General features: G+C 43.7%; 1 protein-coding gene across 2 annotated transcripts in view; it reads left to right on the top strand.

The window, feature by feature from the left end:
- Window positions 1–24617, top strand: part of LOC138583686 (nectin-2) — an 80230-nt gene extending 55613 nt beyond the window's left edge. The window contains exons 7-10 of one of the 2 annotated variants that reach the window (XM_069655643.1): window positions 21517–21643; window positions 21781–21838; window positions 21966–22052; window positions 23016–24617. In XM_069655643.1, coding sequence (XP_069511744.1) covers window positions 21517–21643; window positions 21781–21838; window positions 21966–22052; window positions 23016–23222 — 479 coding nt within the window. In that variant the 3' untranslated portion in view covers window positions 23223–24617. The remainder of the gene's footprint in view (window positions 1–21516; window positions 21644–21780; window positions 21839–21965; window positions 22053–23015) is intronic. The other variant, XM_069655644.1, reaches the window with a different exon arrangement.
- Window positions 24618–24851: the final 234 nt, after the last annotated feature.

Below are 24851 nucleotides of genomic sequence, written 5' to 3' on the forward strand. Positions count from 1 at the left end.
TGTATTCTTTTCATTATATAAATGCATATACCTTTAATAGAAGCCAGAATAAACCGTATTAAAAGTGCACCTACCTCAACAGCTTAAACTGTAATTTGCCTAATTATTTATCCCATTAATATGCCACTAAATGTTTACATACCATGATATTGAATCATCATGCATCATATATACACTTCTGGGTCTCCTGTGTCTGTAGCTACATACAGTATGATGAGGTGATGGAGCAGGCCGGACTGTGCGCCTCCATCAGCCCTCCACAGTGATGTTATCCACACTGGCCGGCTTCCCTGCAGGGTTCAAGTCTGCTCCGTTTCCTGTGTTTGACATCAAATAATAAAAACCACAGTGAGGACAGAACTGTCAGAACTTCACTCCAAAAATCCTGTGTGTGTGTGTGTGTGTGTGTGTGTGTGTGTGTGTGTGTGTGTGTGTGTCTTTGTTTGCTTATGTGCATGTGTCAGCACCTCCTTTGTACACACACACACACACACACAGCCTCCCCATTCATGTGTCTGTCATCTTATCTGCACATCTCTTTTCCTGTAATCACTTCTTCAGCTCCTATCTCATCGTCTGCTGCGGACTCAATGTTAGCATTGTGAATCTGTTTATGAACTGTGAGTGTGTCTGTGTGTCTGTGTGTGTGTGTTTGGGTCTGTCTGTGTGACGACATCCAACTCTGTCCAACCAGTCCTGCGGTGTAAAATCCTCTCTAATCATTCCGCTTCCCCTTTTTCTTTCATTTCCAACACATCTCCAATCACTTGCTATTGAACCCAGAGGCATCATTTAAAAAGGGAAATGCATTATTGATTTAACCCATTAATTATGCTCCAAGAAACAGAAATCTGCATGCACAACATGAAACTGCTCTGAGCTGATAAGTCTTTGATTGCAAGACTCAGACAGTGCCCTTTTCTTTTGTGAGTGTGTAAGAGTGCGTGTGTGTCGTTTAGTGCCTCTGTGGTGATCTGTGACCACGATGCAACACCTGCTGATCGTCTCCTGTACGTCTTCGCCTCCCTCCTCTGTCAGCGATTCCTCCTTCATCGCCTGTCACCCAGCCCCGCAGCCGAGGCATCATGGGTAACAGCCCCGACTCACAGCTGAAGTGCACTACAGTGTGTGATGTGAGAAAGGGAGTGAGTGAGACTTTAGCAAATAGCTCAGCATTGCCATGCAAAGCACACCACTGCACCATCATCCCCCGTCCATTTAACTGTCAGCTCAGGGCAGCGATGGAATAAAATCGTCTTGAACGGACAAAAGGTCTTATCTTGGAGGAGGAAATTAAATGTTATTCAAATATGGCTTTTGGCATCTCAGGGGCTGTACGTGAAATGTTTACTAACAGGAGTCGATTACAGCTCTCGCTAACATGAATGTGATGTGATCTTTGCCACCTTGACAGTAATAACTGGCTCATCCCGGCCTCAGACCTCCGATCTGACCGGCCTGCCTTCAACGGGGGCAGCGAGCGGAAACATCAGCACAGAATGACACTCTGTTCACCGTGTGTAATAGCTGGAACTTCTTTGTTGTGCCCTAACAACGGGGTATAAACAGCAGAAAATAGATAGCACTAAGCGCTTGCAGTGTGTGCGTGGATGCTAGGTCCCACATTGTGATTAATTTATGTTCCAGTACATTTCAGTTCTCCTAAGTCATTACCCTCCCAAACGACCGTCTTACCCAGAGGATTCAGAGAAGCAGCGCTCTTAAAAACATGCGTGCTCCAGTCAAATCGTCTTCTGTTTATTGTCTCGGAGGTTTACGTGATCTCCGCGTGTCGTCACATGCCTCCCAGTCCACAGTTATTTATCTGTGTATTACACACACTGTCCAGGTGCTGCACGCCGGTCGTTTATCCTCCATATAGGTCCCCACCATCCTGATATATGGAGCTGTTACGTTTCAATATCACAACACTGAGCCTGCAGAGCAAACACGCTCGCACGCTGGACTGTCTCGCGCCAGGTTTTTCATGGTGCGTGTTAAAGGGCAAGTGTGTGTGTTGACTTTAGTTTTTCCCGGTCATTTATCCTGTTTAAGGCCCTTTACTCTATTGTCCTCCTCTTAATACGACTTTTAGTCGAGTGCTCCGGGCTTTTTTGTCTCCCAATTGCTATTCATTAGCGTGAGGAGGTGGGAGAGGTAGAGAGAGACTGAGGCACTATGCTCCTTCCAATTTTTGTTCTGGCTTTAGTGCAGTATTTAATGTAGTATAAATATGTAGGGCTGCTACTGAGGATTATTTTCATTACTGATTAATCTGCAGAGATTTATTCATTCCTTATGTGCTCTATAAAATGTCCAAGTTAATGTCTGTATTGCTTGTTTTCCCCACTGGTAGCTAAAAAGGAAAAGATGTTCGGTTTACCATCACATGAGATAAGAAATTTAGATGCTAGAAATTGAAATGTTTTTCTCTTTTGCAATTAATCGCCTCTCAAAACAGATGCTGATTATTAAGTTATTGTTTTGCAGCTATTATTAGAATATTTGTAATGTTTCTCTTTTGTTTAAAACATGCACATTTTCCACTTGGAGACAAGCAATGAAAATGTTTTCTACATCTTGGACTTGAAGAAACTGCTTCTAAAAATGATAAAAATGAATGAAGTCAGATGACTTCTAATGTTTTCTGGTGTGAGTTGGCATGCATGCATATAATGGATGAATATGCAAATTTCCTTGGCATTTCATGATCTTATATTCATAGTGTGTTGGCGGTGACCCCGTGTGAATGAATATGTGTGTAAGTGTGTGTGTGTGCGAGTCCTGCTCCCAGTGAGTAGGCAGCGTATTACTTGTCTTGGTGCAATGAGCCGGGCCTTGTATTAGGCAGGTTGAGCTGCAGGGGGAATTTTGTAACACTTGACCTGTTTCACTGAGTCATTTGTGTGGATGGAGAAAGAGAGGGAAAGAAGAAGAGGAGGAAGAGAGCGAGCGAGTGAAGTAAGGAAGGAAGGGAAACAGAGAGGAGGAAGGGGGAGGGTTGCACAAGTGGTTAGGGGTGATTGGAGGGATGAGTGACAATGAGAAGCGATTGAGAGAGGGAGCGAGAACAACAGCTGGGGGAGCCGGAGGGAGAAGAAATGAGACGACAGTGCCTTCATATTTCTCCTTTTCTTACTTTCTCTCTCTCTCGCCATCTCTTTCTCTCACCCATCTCTCCATCCCTGTCCTTCATTCAGCAGCCTCTCAGGCAGGCCTGGCTCCTCGCCCTGCTCCTCATTACTCACCCCTTCAACTTTAAAGGTCATGAGCACAAACTTAGCTCTTTAAATGCAAAATTACCAAACTTCTTTATGTAACTGTTACCGCCTGTTATTGCTGGAGTTTCTATCTGTGTGTTCTGTTGAAATATACACGATGCCGGCTCTCCACATAGATATGGCAGTTTGTCTCTTGGGGAGCTCAGCTGGTGGTCTGCTGCCTTGGAGGAAGAGTTTCAGCCATGTATTTGCTTCAGTGGCTTCTTATTCTTCCGTCTTCCTTTCTGTCCTCACATCCCCCGTGCCTGTGTGTTTTCTCTTCCCTCTGGCTGTTATGACTATAAAGTGTTGATAAGGACGATGAAAGACATATTAGAAAATGTTAAAGGGTCAGGTAACCCCAATTACCAAAAGGAACATTTTGTCACAAACGTGTGCTATCAAGCCATGCAGACAGTTTAGAACTTTATATTTCAATCTTCTGGGGCCTTCATTGGATTTCTAGGACGTCTGGGGAGGGACTCTACTGAGCATGCTCCATGGACGCAGGAATTCTGTTAGGTAGTCCAATGTGACTTTTTCAGCATACTAATGAGAGATAATGAAATGGAACCCGGACAGGTTCTATTGAGCTAACCTAACTGTTATTACTCACATTAAATGAGCTAAGCTAGCTGTTATTACTCACATTAAAATGAACTAAGCTAACTGTTTCTATCACATTCAAATGAGCTAAGCTAGGTGTTATTACCCACATTAAAATGGACTAAGCTAGCTGTTTTTACTCACATTAAAATGAGCTAAGCTAGCTGTTATTACTCACATTAAAATGAACTAAGCTAGCTGTTATTACTCACATTAAAATGAACTAAGCTAGCTGTTTTTACCCACATTAAAATGAACTAAGCTAGCTGTTATTACTCACATTAAAATGAGTGAAGCTAGCTGTTATTACTCACTTTAAAATAAGCTAAGCTTACTGTTATTACTCACATTAAAATGAACTAAGCTAGCTGTTTTTACTCACATTAAAATGAGCTAAGCTAGCTGTTATTACCCACATTAAAATGAACTAAGCTAGCTGTTTTTACTCACATTTAAATGAGCTAAGCTAGCTGTTATTACTCACTTTAAAATAAGCTAAGCTAGCGGTTTTAACTCACATTAAAATGAGCTAAGCTAGCTGTTATTACTCACTTTAAAATAAGCTAAGCTTGCTGTTATTACTCACATTAAAATGAGCTAATCTATCTGTTTGTACTTCCATGAAATGAAAACATTTCCACTGATGGTAAAGTAAGACACGGTGAACCGCACCGCAGGAAACAGCGCAGCACCTGATTGAGGTTTTCTGTCTCGTCACTTTCAGAGTCTGTTGACATTTTCTTTTCCATTCCGTTTAATGTTTACTTCATGTGCCGTCTTCAGTTTTACAGCCTACAGTTTTTGCGTCATCTAACCTGTAAAGCTTTCTCTCTGCTGTTTTCATCGCTTTTTTTCCCCCTCAGTACACAGACTGACGTCAAATTTACCGGACTTCTTTCGGCAGACTGATATGATTACAGTTAATCCTCCGAATTGTGTGACTAGAGCCGCATCCCTAGCAATGGCCTGTTCTTCATAACAACGACCTGTTATCAGAAACTAACAGACTTCGGAATGCTGTAATTAACCAATCAGAATCAAGTATTTAACACAGCTGTGTAATATAAGGTGACCAGACGTCCCCGATTTCCGGGGACAGTCCCCGTTTTGGGTGACCTGTCCCCGGTCAAAGGTGTCCCCGAAAATGTCCCCGATTTTGACACTGAATGGGGGGAAATGCGCGCAGACTCAAACACCAGTTATTACGGTAGCCATTTAACGCATCGCCAGAGAAGACGTCGTATGACGTACAGACGCAGCAGCGTCAACAACAACAATCTTTTGTGTCATAAATATCAGTTCAGTATTCAGTTGTGAGTAGAAACTTCTGACCAAAAAATCCATCCCAACTTATATTGATATTTTTGTCTTCCTCAGTGGCTGGATGGTTGGTGATGTCACCCATTTGTTTGATTGCAACATTTCTGTTATAAAAGCTGGTTAAAATACATGGAAAAAGTACTTGTCCCTGTTTTTTATTTCATAATGATAATATTTAATGATTTTTCACCGCCGCATTGAAAATGTCCCCGATTTTCATTTCAGAAATCTGGTCACCTTAGTGTAATAAGCACAGTGAGCAACTTGCATAGAAATGAAAAGGGAGCCATGTTTGAACACAGTATACACTTCTCTTATACATCCAATTTTTGGCAGTCCTGCTCGACCTTATTCATTTATGCTTTTGGAGTCAATCACAGGGCAGGTAGAAAACAGATAACAAGAACGCTTCCTAATACCTGGTGTAAATGTAAAGGCTGCTGGATTTCATGTCATTATCTTAATGCTGTGTTCAGATAAAATCACTATTACTGCCAGGATTATATGGGGCCTCAGTGCTGAGAGCTCCACAGATAAAGTTTTATTAACCTTTATTGTATCGGTGTAGCAGTGGAAATCTGAGACAGATAAAACATACATTTGCAAAATAAATCCAAAACTATCTTTTGGCCAGAGACCAAAGGCAAGAGAGAACTTTCTTTTTGGATGAACCAAGCTTTTATTACCTACAGAGAGTTATTCCCCAGAGTTATGTTAAATATCAGCTCCTGTCATATTGATAGACAGGCTCTGCTTGAAATAATAAATTGTGTTGTTTCTGCAAAATACGCTTAACAACCTTTTAAAAATCCTCTCAAAGCATCTCCTCCTTCTCCCTCGCAAAAACAAAACACTTTCTCTTCCATCGCTCAGTGGCAACTTGTTGAATCTTAGCTAGCTTGAAATGTAGTAATTAGCAGTAGTAACATTAATGTTAGTAGTCAGTGAGTTTGCAAAGATGACGGTTAACGGGATTGGCTCCTTAGGTTTGTGACGTCTCAAACCTGCCAATCTGAAAACGTGTTGTTCAGCCTGTCCTTGGTACACTGCAGTTTAAAACCGAGCCATGGAGATGACTCCTGATACATCTTGTAGCACATGAAAAACACCACATGGAGATGTTTACAAGGTTAAACACTTAATTTTCACTGGAGTGAGTCTTTAATGTCCAATCAGTGTTGATGGTAAAGTTGGGTGAAAATATAATATAACATCCTCTACATTAATATTTTGAGATGCCACTGATAGACGTGTACCTAGTTTTCAGTTCAAGCAAAGGTGCAGAATAGAAATTCAAGCTGAAACATCTTTTCCCCAAACTACGTCAGCGAACACGTCAAATGACAGCTGGTGCCGGAAGAAGGACAGACTTTGCAGCTGCACCCCAGAGACCCAGTGAACATCAGCAACAACTGCAGGCGCTTTTCACACCACTCAGAAGTTTTTCTGCTGAAAAATCCTTTTAATTTTTCTAAACCTTGGTGTCCCAGGGGTGGGTCAGTGATTAAAAAAATGCATGCTGTGCAGCCAAACTCTCAGATCTTTGTTTAAAATGTGAGCTGAACGTCTCCAAAGTAAGCAAATATATCAGATTACATCATATTTAATTACATCATATATAGCTTTGCTTTAGAGCTGGGAGATTATAAACAATATTTTTAAGCCTTCAAGCTCCTTAAGGATTATGTTAAAGAATTTAATTATGTGTTAAAGGATCATATTTACTCTTTTCTTCTGCAAATGCATCTGCCTTGTGAAGAAAAAGCAACAGAAGTGCAAAGCCTCACTCCCTCCTCCTTCAGATCTGCTTTCATTACCCTCCTTGTCCCCCCGATCTCGCTTGTCGCCTCCTCCCCGACTCCTGCCACAACTGCGTACTGTACACTCGTAGCCTTTGAGTTCTGCTGTGACGGCTGGCGTGGCCACTTCCAACCGCGGGCGCATCCTCCAGTGATACGAGGCCCCGTAGTCCATGGAAACAGAGCCTGGTGTTTGGTGACATTTAGCATTTTACCGCAAAAATTATGCATCTGTGTTGACATTCAGCCTTATGCATAAAATTCATGATGTATGTGGCACTTCCTGTAGGCGCTGCAGCAGAGGGAGGAGTATGTCACAGCTGTGGCACAAACACACACAAGATTCCAACACACACACAACCACATAGAGAATGCATACAACGCTGTGGCTCTACTGTTCAAAAGAGCCCACACACATCCTCATGAACCTAGATCATCAACCTTTATGAATTTGAAAGTTATGTCTTTCTTTCTATTCATGCGTCTTCATTAAGAATTCAAGAACAATCCTCAGCTACACACACACTCACACACATGCACCTCTCCCCGCGGTACTTCACTTTATTCATTCTTCGCAGATTAATTCTGGGACGACACTTTTTATGATCCCCAATTTATGTCAGCAGTCAGGCAGGCCTTCCCTCTCCCTCTCTCTCCGCCGCCGCCTCCTCTTATCTCCTCCGCCTCATGTCTCCGTCTCCCTCTACATGTGCGCTCAATGAAACAATGGTACTTTCTAGTAACGAGCAGCGAGTTTGTCAGCTTTTAAAAAAAAAAGAGAGGAAGACAAATGGAGGGAGGGAGCGAGAGGATGTGAAGATAATGGGTTTCTGTGGTGATTAACATTCCAGAGTGTCGCGTCAAAGAAAGTGTGACTGTCCTATTGTGTCTTCACTGACAGCAGAATGAACGGCGGGACCGGGGACCAGTTTGGTCTGTGACACAGAGGGTAATAAACAAAGCATGTCTAATCTGCATCTTATCTATCCCTGTGTGTCTGCATCTCCACGTGTGTCTCCGTTTGACCCGAGAGTGACACGTTCGCCCTCTTTCTTCTTTGAGAATGGACCCGTGTTTACACAAAGCAGCGGTGAGTGAGCTCTTCCTCTCGGTCAGTGAGTCAGACGGCGGGCTGACTAACCGGTCATTCAGTCTGTCGGCTGGGATCAGCAGGTTCCTGCCACGCTGCTGCTGTGACACACCTGTCACCTGGAGCAAGAGAGACCGAGCTTGCCATGTGTTTGCCGGGAGCAGGAAGTGTGTGTGAGGCGAGCCACAGTTCTATTATACCGAGAGTGACATCATTCCCGCTGAGTGAGCTCTGTTGACATATAGGATTTACTCACTTGGTGGTAAGTGTTCGGCACACAGGTGCAGCTTCCACCTGTCGTCTCCATCATTAGTTCAACAGGCTGTGGAAAAGCAAGTGCATCATCCACACAGTCTGCACGTATGGAATCGAGGCCTGTGCTGCTTTCTTGTGAATGATTTCAGTAAGAGCTTGCTGCAACAATATCTTCAGCTGATCGCCATAGAGTCATTCTACATTGTGTAATGCGCTAAAACATACAGAACTTTTATTGTCTACTTCATAAAATAAATAATTGTCATTTCAAACCTCTAATATTTGATGGAGGCGTCTATAGAGGCAAGTCTAATGGAAATCTAACCCTTCCGTTTGACATCAGCTTTAAGTGGACCTTGATACAATTCTGCCGCAGGCTTTATCATCAATATTCTCCTTCGCTTTTCACTCTGGATATAAGCCACAAATGCTCAGCTAATCAGGTAGTCTGTCTGGAGGTTGCTCGTGGATTCACAGCTAAGATCAGTTGATTCTCCCCCAGCCCCCGACTTTGATCCTAAAGTCTCACCCGCCCTCACATCCAAATGTACATCCGACTGTTCCCTGCTGTTCCGCCGGGCCGTGCACACACCCGCACACAGCCAGGTGTGCTTTGAAAGCTGAGCAGAACAGACAGGTTTTTGAGCTAAGCTAAGCCGGGGATTAAGAAGAAATTTACTGCCCATCTAGGTGTGTGTAATAGTGTCTATTTTTGACGTCCTTCTGAGAGAAAACGCCTGGTTTTCCCCAGGAAGGCATCAAAACCTCTTGCATCATCCTCAGCTCGCACACACAGGTGCTTTTGTAATCCTCGCTCGCTCGCAAGACACTTTGAGAGCACGCTGGGTATTCTCTCCTTTTCATGTGTGTGTCGTCTGTTCATGTGCATGCATGTGACTTGAGTTGGGTGTGCATGCGTGTTCCCTCTCTTCTGGCGTGCCTAACCGGCTCTGACACATCTGTGGCTTTTCCAGGCGAATCAGGGCCGGTGCCAAACTGCCAAGAAATCAATGCAACAGACTCTGCTCTCCTCCTTCCCCTCATATTCCTCCCTCTGCCTCCACTCCAGTCTGCCCTCCCTCCTTTCTCTCTCTCTCTCTTGCGGCCTGTCTCTGTCTCTTCTCTGTCCTTTTTTTCTCCCTCTGTCTTGCTCAGAGCCCTTATTAAAAATGGAGTGAGTGTGTGCTGCATATTTAAAATGGTCATGGATGGATTTAAACGGCTGATGGTATTTAGTGTCTCCTCAGGGAGCTGCTATGAGCCCTTAAGCTGACTCCTCTGACTGGAGCCTGACTGACTGGTGAGCACACACTAAACCTCTAATAATGACTTGTGTACACACCGTGAGCCCCGTGCATGCTTGCACGCACGCACACACAGACGCACTCGAACAGGCAGGCATGCAAACACACACTCTTATTATTGCACATTCTGTTTAGCTGTGACAAGGACGCCGGTCACGTCTGCCTCGCGATGTGAAATATATTGTGTGTGCGCTCATCGGTCAATAACTCATTAGTCTGCCTGCTTTGATGTAGCAGTGTGTAAATGTTTTTAACTGTTTTTGAAGATACTCTTACGGGTTCACAGGCGTGTCAAAGTGTGCCTGCTTGAAAGGGTGTGCTTCGTTTATGTGTGCGCGCATGCTCTTGACAAACAGTCAGGGTGGATGTCACACTGAGCCCCTTCAGGTCGAGCAGCAAGTGTTTCTGTCATGTTGTCTTTCATGCCGGCTTGGATTTGGGTTCCAATCTGCTCCCAAGTGTCCTTCACTGAAACAGTATTGATTACCCTCCAACGCTGAACATAAATACTGCTGCTGTGAGACACACAGAAACACAAACACTCCCTGATAAACAGACGCCCCCACCCTCCGCCCAGAGGGGGAGACAGGAGGATTTAAACGCGGGGAAATGAGAGGCGGAGGAGTTTGGTAATATCTGAATATTCAGATGAAAAGTGCATAAAAGAGCATTTTCAATTACTAACCTGCGCCTGCAACCATTTCTGGTTTGGAACAATGAGTTTAGGGACGTTCATTACCTGGTGGAGGATGAGAATGTGTTTGCTACTGATGCTACAAGGTTTTTAATGGTGTAATAATGTCATTTAATGTTCGTACAGCTGTTTGATATCTTTCATCCGTGCACTAGAAAGCACGTAAGGTTGGAGGTGGATGTCCTTGTGCCCTTCTCTGCCTGTGCAAGGCCTTGACATGTGGGCCTGCCAGCATGCACGCTCACTCACATTTATATGTTTGTATTTCCACTTTAAAGACGCTGGCCATTGAGTTAGAGAAAGAGCAGCTGCAGTGAGACGGTTGTTGACAGAGCTGCACAACAGACACAATGATTACTATAGAGAATTGTGACACATGCACAGCAGTTGCAGAAATCAAAGGAGGAACACATTTCTGGTAGCAAACAACAGTTTGTTGTTTTTCCTCTGATTTACATCCAGAGGCCCAGATTCAAAGTGTACAGAATGTGTGTTGTGATTGTGTGCGCACATCTTGTGCCAGAATATGGGTTGCATCCTTTTTCCAGATGCATAAATCACCAGCACTCCACGCCAAGCAGCCAATCAGCCGCATTTAAGCACTAATGAAACCATTCTTTACTCCCATACAGATAAATTGAACTCTGAATGCTTTCTTCTCCACCTTCCCATCTCCTTATGTATTCTATTGTTCCTCTCGGCCCGCTCCCAGTAGCAATGCATAACTGAACGGCGATGGAAGAAACGTCTTTCTTAATGAGCGTTTGAATTCGAGTTCGGCGAGAGCGTCGTTTTTTGGTCGTCTCGACAGGGAGCATTGTTGTGCTTCCTCTCCAGGGACGGGGGATGAAGAGGAAAGTGAATGAATGTGGAGAGCGTGCAGGACCATTACAGCCGTGTGTGTCATTAATCAGCAGCTGATGAGAGGCAGTTTGAGGGAGAGTGGGGCCTATTACTGCTACGGCACTCTGAGGACACCATGTGAGGCTGTTTTAGGCTGCCTGCTTTGTGGTCAACAATAAAGCAGGTACAAACACGGTAAACAACACTTGAAAGGAAATCATTATCCCAACAAAAGAACGCTGCAAATTTCAAACTAGGGCCATTAATTTGATACGTCATTAGACTTCTCTTGCCACTCGTCTCTTCTTCCTTGATTCCTTCCTGTCCTACAAATCTACCTCTCTACCCTCCAGCTTAAATCTTCTTTTCTCTCTGCTCTGTGTTCTTTCCTGTATGTACTACACTCTCCTCCTTCCTTTGCCATCTCTGTCTCTTCCTCTGTGCGTTGTTCGCTTTCTGGCAGTCAGTGTGAGGAACTTTGTAAGAGGGCGACATGAAGAGCACTCTCATGCGAGTCGGCGAGAGTTGAGAGAAGCGAGCGAGCAGACTCTCCACGCTTAAGAGAACGAGGGAGGAAAAGGAGCGGTTGCCAAGTCCTTGACGTTATTTTTTTCCTCATTATATGTAACATTTCTGCACAGCAGGCTGCTGAATAGATTGCACCGCTGCTGTTCAGGAGGCTATTACAGTGTAGCATCCCGGCTGCAGGGGAGAAATCTAAGAGGATAGCAGAGTTTCAGGTTGTATGTGGTGGGTAATGAGGTGAGAGTCCCTTCTTGCCAGAGGTTAGCAGTGGTTAGGAGGGCAGGTAAACACACCAGCTGCTCCTGACTGCCTGGCCTCGAGGCCGCGGTGACACTGGTGGAGGAGGAGAGAGAGGAGGAGCGGGAGGTGGGATGAGCAAGAGAGGAAAAAGCAGGGCAAGAAGATGGATGGAAAGCCTGAAGGTATTGGGAGGTAAAATAGGTGTGTGGATATTACCAGATTGCAACATTTAGTGTAATTTACAGTATTTCCCCAGGTGGGAAGCTTACCTCCGAACGTCAGTTTCCATTACAGCTGCTTGTTACCGCATGTTTAATCTGTAAATGTGATCTAAGCCTACAGTAATAACCTGATTACTTTCCAGGCTTACATACAAACCTGTTTTCTGGTGTGTGTTGAAAATGTAGGACACCTGCTGCTATTTGAAAGGCCCTTTGAATTTCTCACTTTCTTACACTTACAGGAATAGTCCTTAGATAAGAAGATCAAAACACTTTTTAAGTCTGAGCGCAGTGTGCAGCTACAGACGCAGGATGAGATTATGTTAGCTTATTGCGGGAGACGCAGGGAAGAAACGGGCTCTCTCCGAACCTGAGAAATACATCTGAGGCTCAGTAGTAAACAAGTTATTTATATTGTCGTGTTTAATTTGTACAGATGAAGAAATGTCAGTTTGTTGATGTGAGGTTACCCCACCGCTGCTTGCAACAGATTTGTTTAGCCACTGCTTCCAGGGTAACAGGGTAGCTAAGATAATTAGCGGTAAAAGCAGGCGGTGTGGAAAGCAAAAGCAGGCGTAACGTAATGCGCCGCATCCCGTCTCACACTAGCAGCTATCTGACAACGATTTACCTTCTTATTAATCTCTACAAACAGACATCTGCATGCTAACAGCTAACAATCTGCTCTAGATCTAAAATTCAACTTGAGATAAATTCCCTTGACGCTGTGTCACGCAAGCCGCCTAGCGTTCAGATTTCCCAACTTCCTCGAATGCATCAGAAACGATCAATCCGACCTCCGTTCAACAAACGGGCATTTTAAAAGTAGTTTTCTTCTCCTCTTGAGGACAGACCTGATAAAGCTTCATTTTTACTTCTGCATCTGCATCATGATGTTGACATTTCGGCAAAGGTAAGAGCAGTTAAATAAAGTCAATCACAAGAAAAGCGCACAAGGAAAAAGAAGTAGTTTATCTGGCTACACGCCCGGCACGTTCACTGTTGTCCCCAGAGGCTACATTGTCGTCAGACGATGGGATCCGAGACTGGGTCCATCCCAATACTTAACAGAGAGATATGAGAGCTTTATCGATCTTTTCAGAGCAACTAAATATGGCTTTAAAAGCAAAATCACTAAATTATACTTAGTATTATAATAGTTTTCCCCTGCTCTGAAATATGATGATTTTCTGCTATTCTGTTGTAATAAAAAAACATAAATCCAAGTCAGTTGTAAGTGAAGACAGACTAGATTAATTAATTCAATTAATAATGAATTTGTTGTCTGGTGAAAACCAGCTGATTTCATTAGCCAACAGCTGTAATGTCATTTTGCAAACATTGAACATATCATGATAAAAGGCCTCTACATTAATATTGGAAGCATATTATTGTTTTAATGCTTCAAGCGCTATCCCAAGAGTTTCTCTTAATTATAAACAGCTTTTTATACGTCTGATACTAAATCATAAATGTTTTAATGTAAGATTTTATTCATATGATGTTAAATGTACAACATGTAGCTTTTTAATCAGCACATTTGTTTAAAAAAGTGCTGTTTCGTGTCATAATGAGTGCTAAAATGTGTTTTTTGGATTGAATGTGCTGCCACACATGACATTACAATCTGCCTTGTGCTTTTAGCACTTGTTACTGTTCTGTTAAGTACTTGCCTGCTGTGTCCAGCTCTACCTGTTACCTCCTACCTTTCTCTGTAGTGTGTGCGTGTGACAGAGAGAGAGAGAGAGAAAGTACAACCGAGAGAGAGAGAGAGGAGGACAAGCAGAGTGCTGCTTGTAGTACAACAGATCATTCATGCCCTGAGTGGACAGCTACATTTGGCTAATGCAACCCCGCTTTCTCTGCTGGCTGCAGCCGACCACCTCAGTGCCAGTGTAAAGTGGACTGTAAATATTGACAAGGGAGACAGCAAGAGGCAAACAGCGACCTTGTCAGAGAAGGAAGGAAAGCGAGAAGGAGATGGAGGGGAGGGTGAGGGGATGACGGAGGCATGAAGAGAGAGAGGGAAAGAGATGGAGAGAGAGAGAGATAGTCCCTGCCTTCTCCCAAGGCAACTGAGTGTGCTTTGATGCACTGTGGCAGGGAACACACTGTCTCCCCAGAGAGGGAGAGGGAGAGCAGCGTCACACATACACACGCACACACACACACGCACACACACACATACACTCTCACACGCGCGCCATGCAGAGTTTTCACATTAACCACCACGCAGCTTTTTAAAATGTCAGAACGCACGCACACACATGCACAGAGTCTTCGCACCCCCCTCTCACACTGGCACACCCAAACAACAGTGTCAGTGACACGGATTTAATCCTCAGACGGTCGCAACGCACGAGGTTGAGCTCCGGAATCACAGTAGATTAGAAATGACCAGCACTACTGATCTGCCCAAACTGCAAACCCTGGCAGCATCACACACACACACACACACACACACACACAAGTCAGCGTTTCCTACAGACAAATCTGAAGAGTCTGTCTCCTCTGAGCTGCTCGGCTGGTCGCGTTGTCCGAACAAGCACAATCACTCTGATCTGATTTGTCCTGTGCTGAATGAATTGTAATGTTATCACGAGTGCAGTGAGCAGTGAATGACAGTGATGGAGGCGCTGATTGTGGTAGTGGGTGTCTCAGGTCTTCAAATGCCATAAAATTAATGTCAGAGGAAGCTGCAGCTCTCAACACAGTCGCACTCTCATTGATTGTGAATAATTAAAGTGTAGAGGTGTGTGGACCTGCAGCTCATGCATGCGCAGCCACAAGCTTTACTTTGTTCTATTTTTGCTTTGTTTTTCCTCTTCTTCAACTCCCCCCTCCTCCTGTCGTCTCCTCCCTCCACGTGCACTTATCTATACGTTGATTCTTAGGTTACTGTATTACCAGGGCGCTCGGCAGGTGTACATCCACCTGAAACTATGCGCCAATAGATGGATGGATGGGGTGTGTGTTTAACCTCCGAATCTAAAGGCTGGGGTTTTTCTTTTCTCTTAGTGAGCAATGAGATTACGTGCACTGTGTTTTATCTTAATCTCTTTCAGAGGCCATCAATTCATTCGGTCCTAATCTCATCTCCAGGCACTCCGCTGTGACTCTGCTAGCCTTCTGTGTGTGTGTGTGTTTTTTCTTTCTCTCTATGATGGGCGGTTCTGTACCCTGTCTCGACTGAGTTCAAAAGGCTCGCATTTCAGCCCAAACCGGTTCGTCTTGCTACATTCAAACTTCAACATTAAGAGCAAACCTCAGCTGAAACTTCCACCGCATCTCAAAAACAACAAAGACAAACTCACCAATATTAAAAGGGAATACGAAATCAAAAAGCATGTTTGCTCCTTCAGAGACGTTAATGGTGTTGGGGTTGATCAAACACTGTTGGTTTTATATAATTAAGCAGACATTCCTGACTTGTCTTACTAAAAAGCGCGCTGTGGAGCGCCTCTTTTCCTCCCTCGCTTTCAAGTCAAAGACGACACGCAGTGAAATTCACAAGCGGGTCAATCCCACAACGTCAGCACCACATGGCCGAGGCTGCCGCCCGCTGAGCCGACAGGACGCCTCCTGGCTTTGGATATTTTTGGTCAACTGTCCCTTTTTAAGAGAGTCAAGCTCGCCCATTAGGAATGAATTTGATCAGCGGCTGCAGCAGGATTGTGTTTCTAGTGACCAGCGGCCTGCTAATCTCTTAAGCCAAGACCAGCCACATGTACATCTCAACCTCTTCTCCACTGGACCCACTCTGGTTGAGATTACTTTTTTTGTTTTTCGAGCTGGTTAGCAGGCATTCAAGGCAGTGAAAACTTGCTAAGGTGTGTGTTTGTATATGTTGTGTGTGTGTGTGTGTGCACAGCTTTGTGGAAGAGGTCAGGGAGGGTAATAAAAACAGGCTTATCTCCTCTCGTTAGGCACAGGAGATAAGAGATGCGGAGGGAGACGCTGCAGATTTGTGCTGTCGTATTACCGGGGCCAAACAAGCGAATACCAAATTACACTGGCGATGGAGCGGGGATGACAGGAAAGAGGGATGATGGGAGTGAAGGGGAACGGATGGATGGATGGACGGATGGAGGAAAAGAGAGGGGAGGAGGCAGAGATAAATGCAGCGAAAGCCCCGGCCCTGCGTGGGGAAGCTGAGGATAGGCAAGCATGTTAACCTTAATCCCTTCAGGGAGCGGCGTAAACACACAGGAAGAGAGAACAAGGTATTGAGTGGAAAAGAGAGGGATGGGAGATCTTTGTCTTCCCCGCTCTCTCCTTCATCCCCTCAGTGTGTGATCAGCCAGTTGCAGGCAGCAGCCGGGAAATCCCTCAGAAGCCGTCGTCTTAATCACAGCTTTCATCTCACTGGGCCTCACCCTCTTTTTTTTCTCCCTCCTTTTGATTCCTCTCACCTCCTCTCTCTCTCCCCCTCAATGTCATTCTCTCCCTAACTCCACTGTTTGACTCCACAACTTGACTCATCTCTCAGCGAATCCTCTTTTCGTTGAGTTCTCTCTCCTCCTTTCAGCTCCTTCCTGTCACTGACTCATAAGAAGTTTTTTAAAGAGAGCTGATCTGTCTGCTGGATTTTTTTCCCCCCACCTCCTCTGAAAGTCGACAGAAAAACGAAGCGAATAAAGGTAGAACTTCTCGCCACCGGCCTTTATTCAGCCATGCATCCCAAAGCTCCAGAGATTCTGCTGGTATTTTCGACCCCAGCTGAAGTGGTTCTGCTGTAATTTCGAGACAGTTCCAGCCAACCATCCAGCCTCATCTCCTCTTCCTCCACTCCCACTCCAACCTCCCTCCTCCTCCTTCGGGCCCCCGTGGGAGACAGCCGGTCTATGGTTGACTGACCGGCCAGGCAGGCAGGGGTGAGCAATGGAGGGCTCGCATATAGGAAGGAGATAGATGTGTATCTTGCTGGATGGGCCCTGCATTGATCTGCTGACAGAAATCGAGCTGACCTTTAACTGAGTTTGAACTGCGGACCATCTCCTCCTTCTCGGTAAAGATAAACATGGTAACGTTGGAGAGTCAGAGCCGCTCTCTGCCTCGGGGCAACGCTGGCATACATTCGGCTTTATTTTGTGAACTCATTTTCCTGTCTATATTAATGTTCAAATAAGTAGATCTGTTTTTGTGTATGCATGAGATGATTGTCTGAAAAGGAAAGGCATGAGGGCAAAGGTCGCGCTGCAGAGCTGCAGACCACTGTGTTTGTGTAAATATGTCAGGCTGAGTGATAAGGCTGCAGCAGAGGATGCCAGCTGCTTCTTAATACAGCGCAGTATGGAAACACGCGAGTGTGTATTTTGTGTTGGTAGTAGTGTACTCTAAGTACATGTCTGGTTGTATGTCCTTGGCAAATAGCTACAGAGATTTAAACAGGCCCAGCAGACTTACATGTACAATCTCTCTCTGTCTCGCCCCCTCTCTCCCTCTCTCTCTCTCTGTCTGGGATATTTCATTAGCGCGATACATGGCCGCCGTCCAAGGCCAACACAGGGGGCACGCTCTGGAGTCAAGTCATTCACAAACGCACCTCAATCCTTGAAATTGGCCCCTTTTTTTTTCTCCTCTTCTGTTCTCTATCAGAGGTTATCAGAGCGGGGAGGAGCAGCTTTCTACCTGAAACCTGCTGAGTGAGAATCACTCTGGGTGGATAATGACACCCGTGAGATAAGGCAAGGCAAAAGAAAGGCTGGAGGTGCTGGTGGTGGTGGGGGGCTGTCTGTAGAGTTTCACAAAAATCCCGCGAGGAGGGGGCTTTGACGATAAACAGACACGGCTGCGGAATGAGGAAGCAATAAGAGGAAAAACACATGAAAGGCACGGCAGGTATCAGGGTTAGTGTCAATGAGTGTGTCCTAGTCGCTGCTCTGGTTTTAAAGAGGCACAGCACCACCATGTGGCGGGCGGTGTACACAACACAGATCTGAATTTATGTGATTAGATGCGTCTGATGCCAAATTTTTCGATGCAACAGTTGGAAATGTAGCAGAGCCTGAATGCCAGCTCGTGTTTCTCATCCAGTCCGTCTCAGTTGCTTGAGTTTTTGTGAAGACGCCCAGGTCTTTTTATTTCTCTCCTCCGTTCTCGCTTCCCTCTGCACAACCGTCGTGACTAGACTCAGAATTTCACAGTAAAATGCTCTCCAGCCTCCTCCACGACAGTCCTTGTAAAATATCGGGCTAATTATTCAGCAGCGTTCCATTTAAAGTAACTTTTTTTTCTTCTTTTATCACCCAGAGTCATAAATATATAAGACAGTGTTTAATGGCTGAGCTGAAACAAAAGTATGTTTTACAGGCTCCTGCTTAGACACTTTTAGGATTGTCGGATGAATAATTAGTTTTCATTTCCTGCAGCTCGGCCTCAGTTTCCCCTCCAGCATGATAATAACTGCTTGTCCTCTTTATTACGGAGGAGTTAGAAACCATCAAAAAGCTTTGGAATAAATCTAGTGAAGGCTGATATAAAGAGGCATTTAGACAAAACAACTCTGGGTGGGGTGGGACAAAATGCCAATATGGCCATACATTATCTTTCTGACTCGTGCAATACAATCATCGATATAATAATTTACAAATACATGACGCTCTAAACAGATTTCCCTGCGATTCTGACCGCGTCACTACTTCATGACTCGAGGTGGCGCTTATGACATGAATGAGGGTAACGTGCACAGCCGAACTGGCCAAAGAAGTTGATAGCTGGATTTGTTCTTACAGTTGTTCTGTAGTTCTGTAAGTTGAACTGAAAACACATCGTTTCATCTGAGTTTGTGTCAAATTCTGTGAAACTGACGCCTAATTTAAGTGAACAAATACATGAATCCTGCTCTTTACCTTTTAGGGGCCTTTTGTATTCTTCAGTTTATCAAATCTTTTGATGTATCATTATATGATTGTCTTGCAGTATATCAATTATTACAGAATCGCTGTATCGTGATATTATTGTGGGCCATGTATCGTATCGTATCATTCCATATCATTCTGTATCGTTCCGTGTCTTATTGTATTGTAACGTTCTGTATCGTTCCGTATCGTATCACGACTTACCCAGGGATTCCCACCCCTGTTGTTTATCCACAGAACTTTGAACTGAGTTCAGACAATTGTATCACTTTTCTTCAACACCACCTTAAAGAAGAGAAATGTGTTCATTTAATGATACAATAATAGTCTGTTATCATTTCAAGAACCTATTAATGTATAAATCTGTTCAACAAAATGTATGTCAGTGCATTCTTTCCATGCATTCTCATATATGCAATGTATTGAAATAGTCACTAATGTAGGCGTTCATTTTTACAGCATGTTTTTTGTTCATTGATCTATATATACAGGAAACGTCTTACTCACACTCTTGACATGCTTTGAAGGTGCTTTAAGGAAACGTATAATTGACAAACTACAAACAAATTAACACACATTCCTCTCCATGTATGAGTGCTGTGGCGGTTTGTGTCCCTTCAGACACGCAAAGCTACTTGAGATGCAATGAGGGCACCACATGTTGGTTTTCGTCCCCAGACAGAAGCAGAATTAAGTTTTGCGCTCGGGGAAAAAACAAAGCAAAACTTATTTGTACCCCAAAGAATAAATCCAAACAACATAATTAACTCAGTTCACCCCATCAAAAGAAAAATGTTCTGTTAATTATATCCAGGGAACTCTATTTCTTCATTGTTAAGGGGCTTTGAGATTACTGTTGTGACTGTGCAGATTAAGGTGCACTCTGCGCTTTCGATATTTCATGTCTTTAATGATGTAATTCCCAGCTTTTTACTTAACAATGTATTCGATCAAACACTGCAAAAAACCCAAATTATAATAACATGACCCAAAATGAGTGTTTCTAAAGCCCATTGTGTAGCTGGTAGACGGGAACATGCAGGCTGTTTGAATGACTTGGTTTAATAAAAAGCATAAAAAAGGGAGAAAGCCGCTATTGTACCCGGGGGAACATGTTGGGTCATCACTAAGAGATGATGTGCTGGGCTGTGGTAAGAAATGGAAAGAGATGATCATTAGGACACTTTGTATGTGAGAAAGAATGGAAATTATTTTGGGAGAAATTCAAAGTAGTTTATTGTTGGAGGAGAAATGTAATTAGGGGACTAACAACATTCAATCATGACCCCTCCAATTACTGCGACCAGAGTTTGTTCTCATCATATGAGCTTCAGATCCTCTCTGCCCTTTACCGCCCCCTCATTAGCATAATCCCCTGGGAATACAGGGGGGATAATGAGCTGGGTAGCACCTTCCGTAAACACAGTGTGTGCGTGCGTGCATTGTGTGTGTGTGTGTGTGTGTGTTGGTTCATGTTCAGTGTGGTCATGGTTCATTAGTGGAACCTCTGCATGATTCCTCTGGTTCGTCTTAATCACCCATGTGACTCGACGCTCTAATCAAGACCCTTTCTGTACCTCACCAGTGTTGTGCACACACACACACACACACACACACACACAGTTATACACACATTCTCATTGCTGAGTTTTTATGAGGCCACCCTTAGTTATAAGTTTTCACAGTGTCGGTGCGACTTCTATTGATGTTTGTTAAATCAGTGGTCCCCGACTTCGGGGGGGGTAGGACCCTTAGAGGGGGTCACAATATAAATCATTTAAGATAACAAAATTTGAAAGATGACTTAACATATTTTCCTTTAAAAAATATTTTTTTAATAACGATCCCTGACTTTTCTTTCATTTCAGCGTGAGGTTTCTTCTTTATCGTAGGAAAATGAATACACATTTTCAACTCAAAGTTCACACACTGTGGCAATCCCACAACATCTTGCCAAGTCTCATGGCCTTCCTCTTGTTCTGCTTTAAAGAAATAATTAGAGAAGATTGACACCGCTCTCATATATGTAATTTTTAAGTTGCCGGAATAGTTCCTCTTCTTTTTGTATGAATTAAACTAGAAAGTCTGACAGATTTTACTACCATTGGACAGAACCAGGCCAGCTGTCTCGCCTTTAAAGTCTTTATGATAAGCTACGCTAAGGGCTGTAGCTTCATGTGTAAAGAACATACATGAGAGTGGTATCGATTTCCTCATTTAACTCTGAAAGTGAAAGTGTCCGAAAATGTCCCTTTAATTAATTGTAGTATTTTTCTTGAACAATACAGAATAGTTTTACCGCCTGTTTTTAGAGTGTCACAAATTAGCTGCTGAAACTGCCCAAAAGAAACGACTACTGATAGTGACTTTATTTTGAAGGTTTATAAGGCATAAAGGTTGTCAATTATTGTGGTGACAAATATCTATAAAGGAAAGCAATGTATCTGAAATGGCCTTTGATCTTGTCTCATGGTATTCTCTCTCTTCTTATTTCTCCAGGCACTCGCCTTCCTGAGAAGGGCGCGACGACAGGCAGCATCATAGGAGCTCTCATCGGAGTCATCTTACTGTTGGCCATCATTGGAACAGCCATAGCCATGTACCGCAAACACCGCAACAACAAAGAGTGAGTGTCCGTCTGACTGCATGTGGATGTCATGCCTCTGTTTGTTCAGTGTGTTAGATGCAAATCGGTCCTTTAGAGGAAATGAAGCTGTACGTCTCATATTTCTGTGACTCACTGGAGAGGTGTTTGTGTTTCAGGGGTCCACCCAAGCACAAACCCCCTCCCCCGAAGAAGACCAACAGCTCTGCTAGCAGGGTGAGTCCCCATCAGGACTACAGTATTATTAACAGCACAACTGTTTCACGTGTCAGCTAACAGTTTCGATTATATCTGCTGCAACATGCTGACTGACGTGTGTGTGCGTGTGCGTGTGTGTCCTCAGCAGCTAAACCCCGGTCCCGCCCCCGTGGCCGATGACAGACCTCTGCAGGATCAATACTACTCTACCCAGAGCGCCGAGCCAGTCACGGTAAGGGGACTGCTGGTTACAAATGCAGATACACAATCCTGTAACACAAAAACACAACACGCTAACTATGTCATCCAGCTCACTGTGCTTTATTTACCTAAGCTCGCTTACCTTCATCAGGCGGATATCTGAGGATGTTTTTATAGACACTGTGTAAAACAAAATGTACTGTAGCAGATCACTTATTTATTGTGGAACAGTTTTGATAATCGTTCATTGTTTATAACCACCTGCAGTATGTATTCACAGGTCTGATTTTAACTTTTGTGCAGCTGCACCTTGTCAAACAGCGGGGATGTCATCCTTCATGCTGAGGGAACACCTCAAAATACAACCTAACACAAAACTATTCCAAAAATACAATTTTAATTACATGCAGTGTTTAATTAACACTTTTCCTGTTGCAAAATATCTGGGACAAAACGCAGTTTGTGAATTGACGTATAAATAAGGATATGTGGGTTTTATGTATTTAATTTAACCATTTCAATATCCCATCTGCTAGAATGGAATTATGACTGTGAACGAGCTGCAGTGTCTTTGTTTCACAGACAAATGAATGGTTATTTAGATAGAACAGAAGTTTGCAGTCAAACTAATCTCAGATGCCACTCAGTGGAGGTTGATAAAACTTTGCGTAATTGTGCCTGTGACTGCATGATTGCAGCATTCTTAGACATTAGCTTGGGAAGGGACAGAATAACAATGAATCACTTACTAGGTTTTTCCAAAATTTGGGAATGAGGTGCATTTTTTCTTCAAAATGTTCATATGTTCTGAAATCGTAACTCTACCTGAAATTAAGGACAGAGAGTTGCAGAAGCCCTGTTTGCATAAACACACTGTCCATCACAGGCTTCAGAGACAAAAGATAGTGTGATGAGACCCCTCATCTGTTTCAAGCAGACACAGTATTTGTTACAGACTGCCTTTTACAGAGCTGCACTTTCTTGTGTCTAACAGGACCTGGATGCCTACCACGATGATGAGGATTACGGCGCAGATGACAGGGAGCACTACTACTCTGCTGCCCCCTCTGGCTGGGATGACCCCAGAAACAACGAGGTCCCGCCTCCTTACATGCGCACAGACAGCGACCCCCACGACTATCATCAGGGCCCCAATGTCAACCGCGGGGACAGCTTTGTGTCGCCCGCCATGTTTGTGTGAGGAGACACAGAGGAGGAGGAGGAGGAGGAGGAGATGTGCATGTCTGTGTGTAAATACGTGTGCGTGTGTGACTGGGTGAGTGAACATTTCTGCAGGCTTAAAGGAGATAGAAATAGCTTGTGCTCTGAGGATGGAAAATGTGAGGACTTAAATGTGAACATTATGCTGCGCAAAGACAGAGTTCTGTTTGTCCTGTTTATTGAAGAATATTTATAGGTGATCGGTAGTGTGTACTATGAAATATCAGGTTGTGTGTTGCTCTTTTTAAACCCTTATGAGAACGAGCCAGCAAGATACTAAATGCTGATAATGGACTGTTTGCTTACAGCTGCAGGATTATAATATAATGTTCATTGTTAAACTGTAGATAAATCAAAGACAATGTTGTTTTAATGACCATATGCTTGCTGATGGATGTAACATCATTTTAAGCACACTGTTGCAGAGAAGAAGCAGCTGTTTGCTTCCACACTCAGCTGCCTTGCATTATTGAATGTGAAGCTGTTGCACACATTATGGTTACTGACATGTTTGGTTAACAGAAGCACAATATTACTCTGCATGTTACCTCTGTCTGGTCGCGTCTGACTGCTGCTGTTGGTTTCCAAACCCAGCCGGCATGGAGTCGCTGTAAAACAGGCGCCCTGCAGAGAAGCTATTAGCAGCAGTTAATCAGGCAGCACCGAGACGAGACTCGCAGACCGTGACGACATCAGGGAGTAAACTGCAGCGAGGAGGGTTAACTGCGGGAGCAGTCTTATATTTATGTTAATGTTTGATTTTTATTACTTTGATTTCTTATGTCTTCTGCCTTCCTTAAAGAATTCAGCAACATAGCTCACCTCAGGTTGAAGGGATAAGAGCTTATGAATGATCAAACTTTATTAGCATGTAGCCTTCTAGATGTAACATTAGATTTTTTACTTGCATCCATCCATCATTAAAGCCATAGTAAGACAGCTCTTTGCTTTAAAATGAGAAGCGACAGTGCTGTGTATTTATGGGGATATCTGTTACTTTAAAAAACTGTAAACTTGTGTGCCTATTTTTTTTATTATTCGTGTTGTCCCGTCCAACATGCTCAGATGGATTAGGATAAATCTGGATTATGTCCATGAAATCTGTTTCAATTCATCTCCCTAGTGGGGGATTAAATAGTTCTTTATGGACTTTCAAAATGGGCTGACACAGAGCCTGCTAGTGTACACTGCTAGTCTGTCCATTATCAGGGTCAAGGGTTAAACAGGTCAGATTTGTGTCTGCTCCAGAATAAACCCAAAGTTGTCTCTGTTTTTTTTTTTAATGCCAACCACTTTATTTTTTTATTTTTGTCTTTCACTGAATATGTTGGTTTTAATCTGTTTTATTCCTCATGAATCGTATTGTAAAAGTCATCCTGAGTTGATTCAATAAACATTTAAATGAAAGATTAAATTGATGATTCATTTCTTTATTTGCAGCCATGTTTGTCATCTAAGCTGCATTACCACGCTTTCACCATATGGTAGCAGTATGGACTGAAAGCAGAGGAGGCTTTAGCACACTAGAGATAGTCGTGACTAACACACATGCACACATCTAATACAGAAAACAGAGAATATTCGAGGATTTTTAATGCTCCAGTTATCA

Source organism: Semicossyphus pulcher, unplaced genomic scaffold (assembly GCF_022749685.1).
Source record: "Semicossyphus pulcher isolate SPU_LCO1_2020_fin unplaced genomic scaffold, fSemPul1.0.p SCAF_9, whole genome shotgun sequence".
In the NCBI taxonomy this organism is placed as follows: Eukaryota; Metazoa; Chordata; class Actinopteri; order Labriformes; family Labridae; genus Semicossyphus; species Semicossyphus pulcher.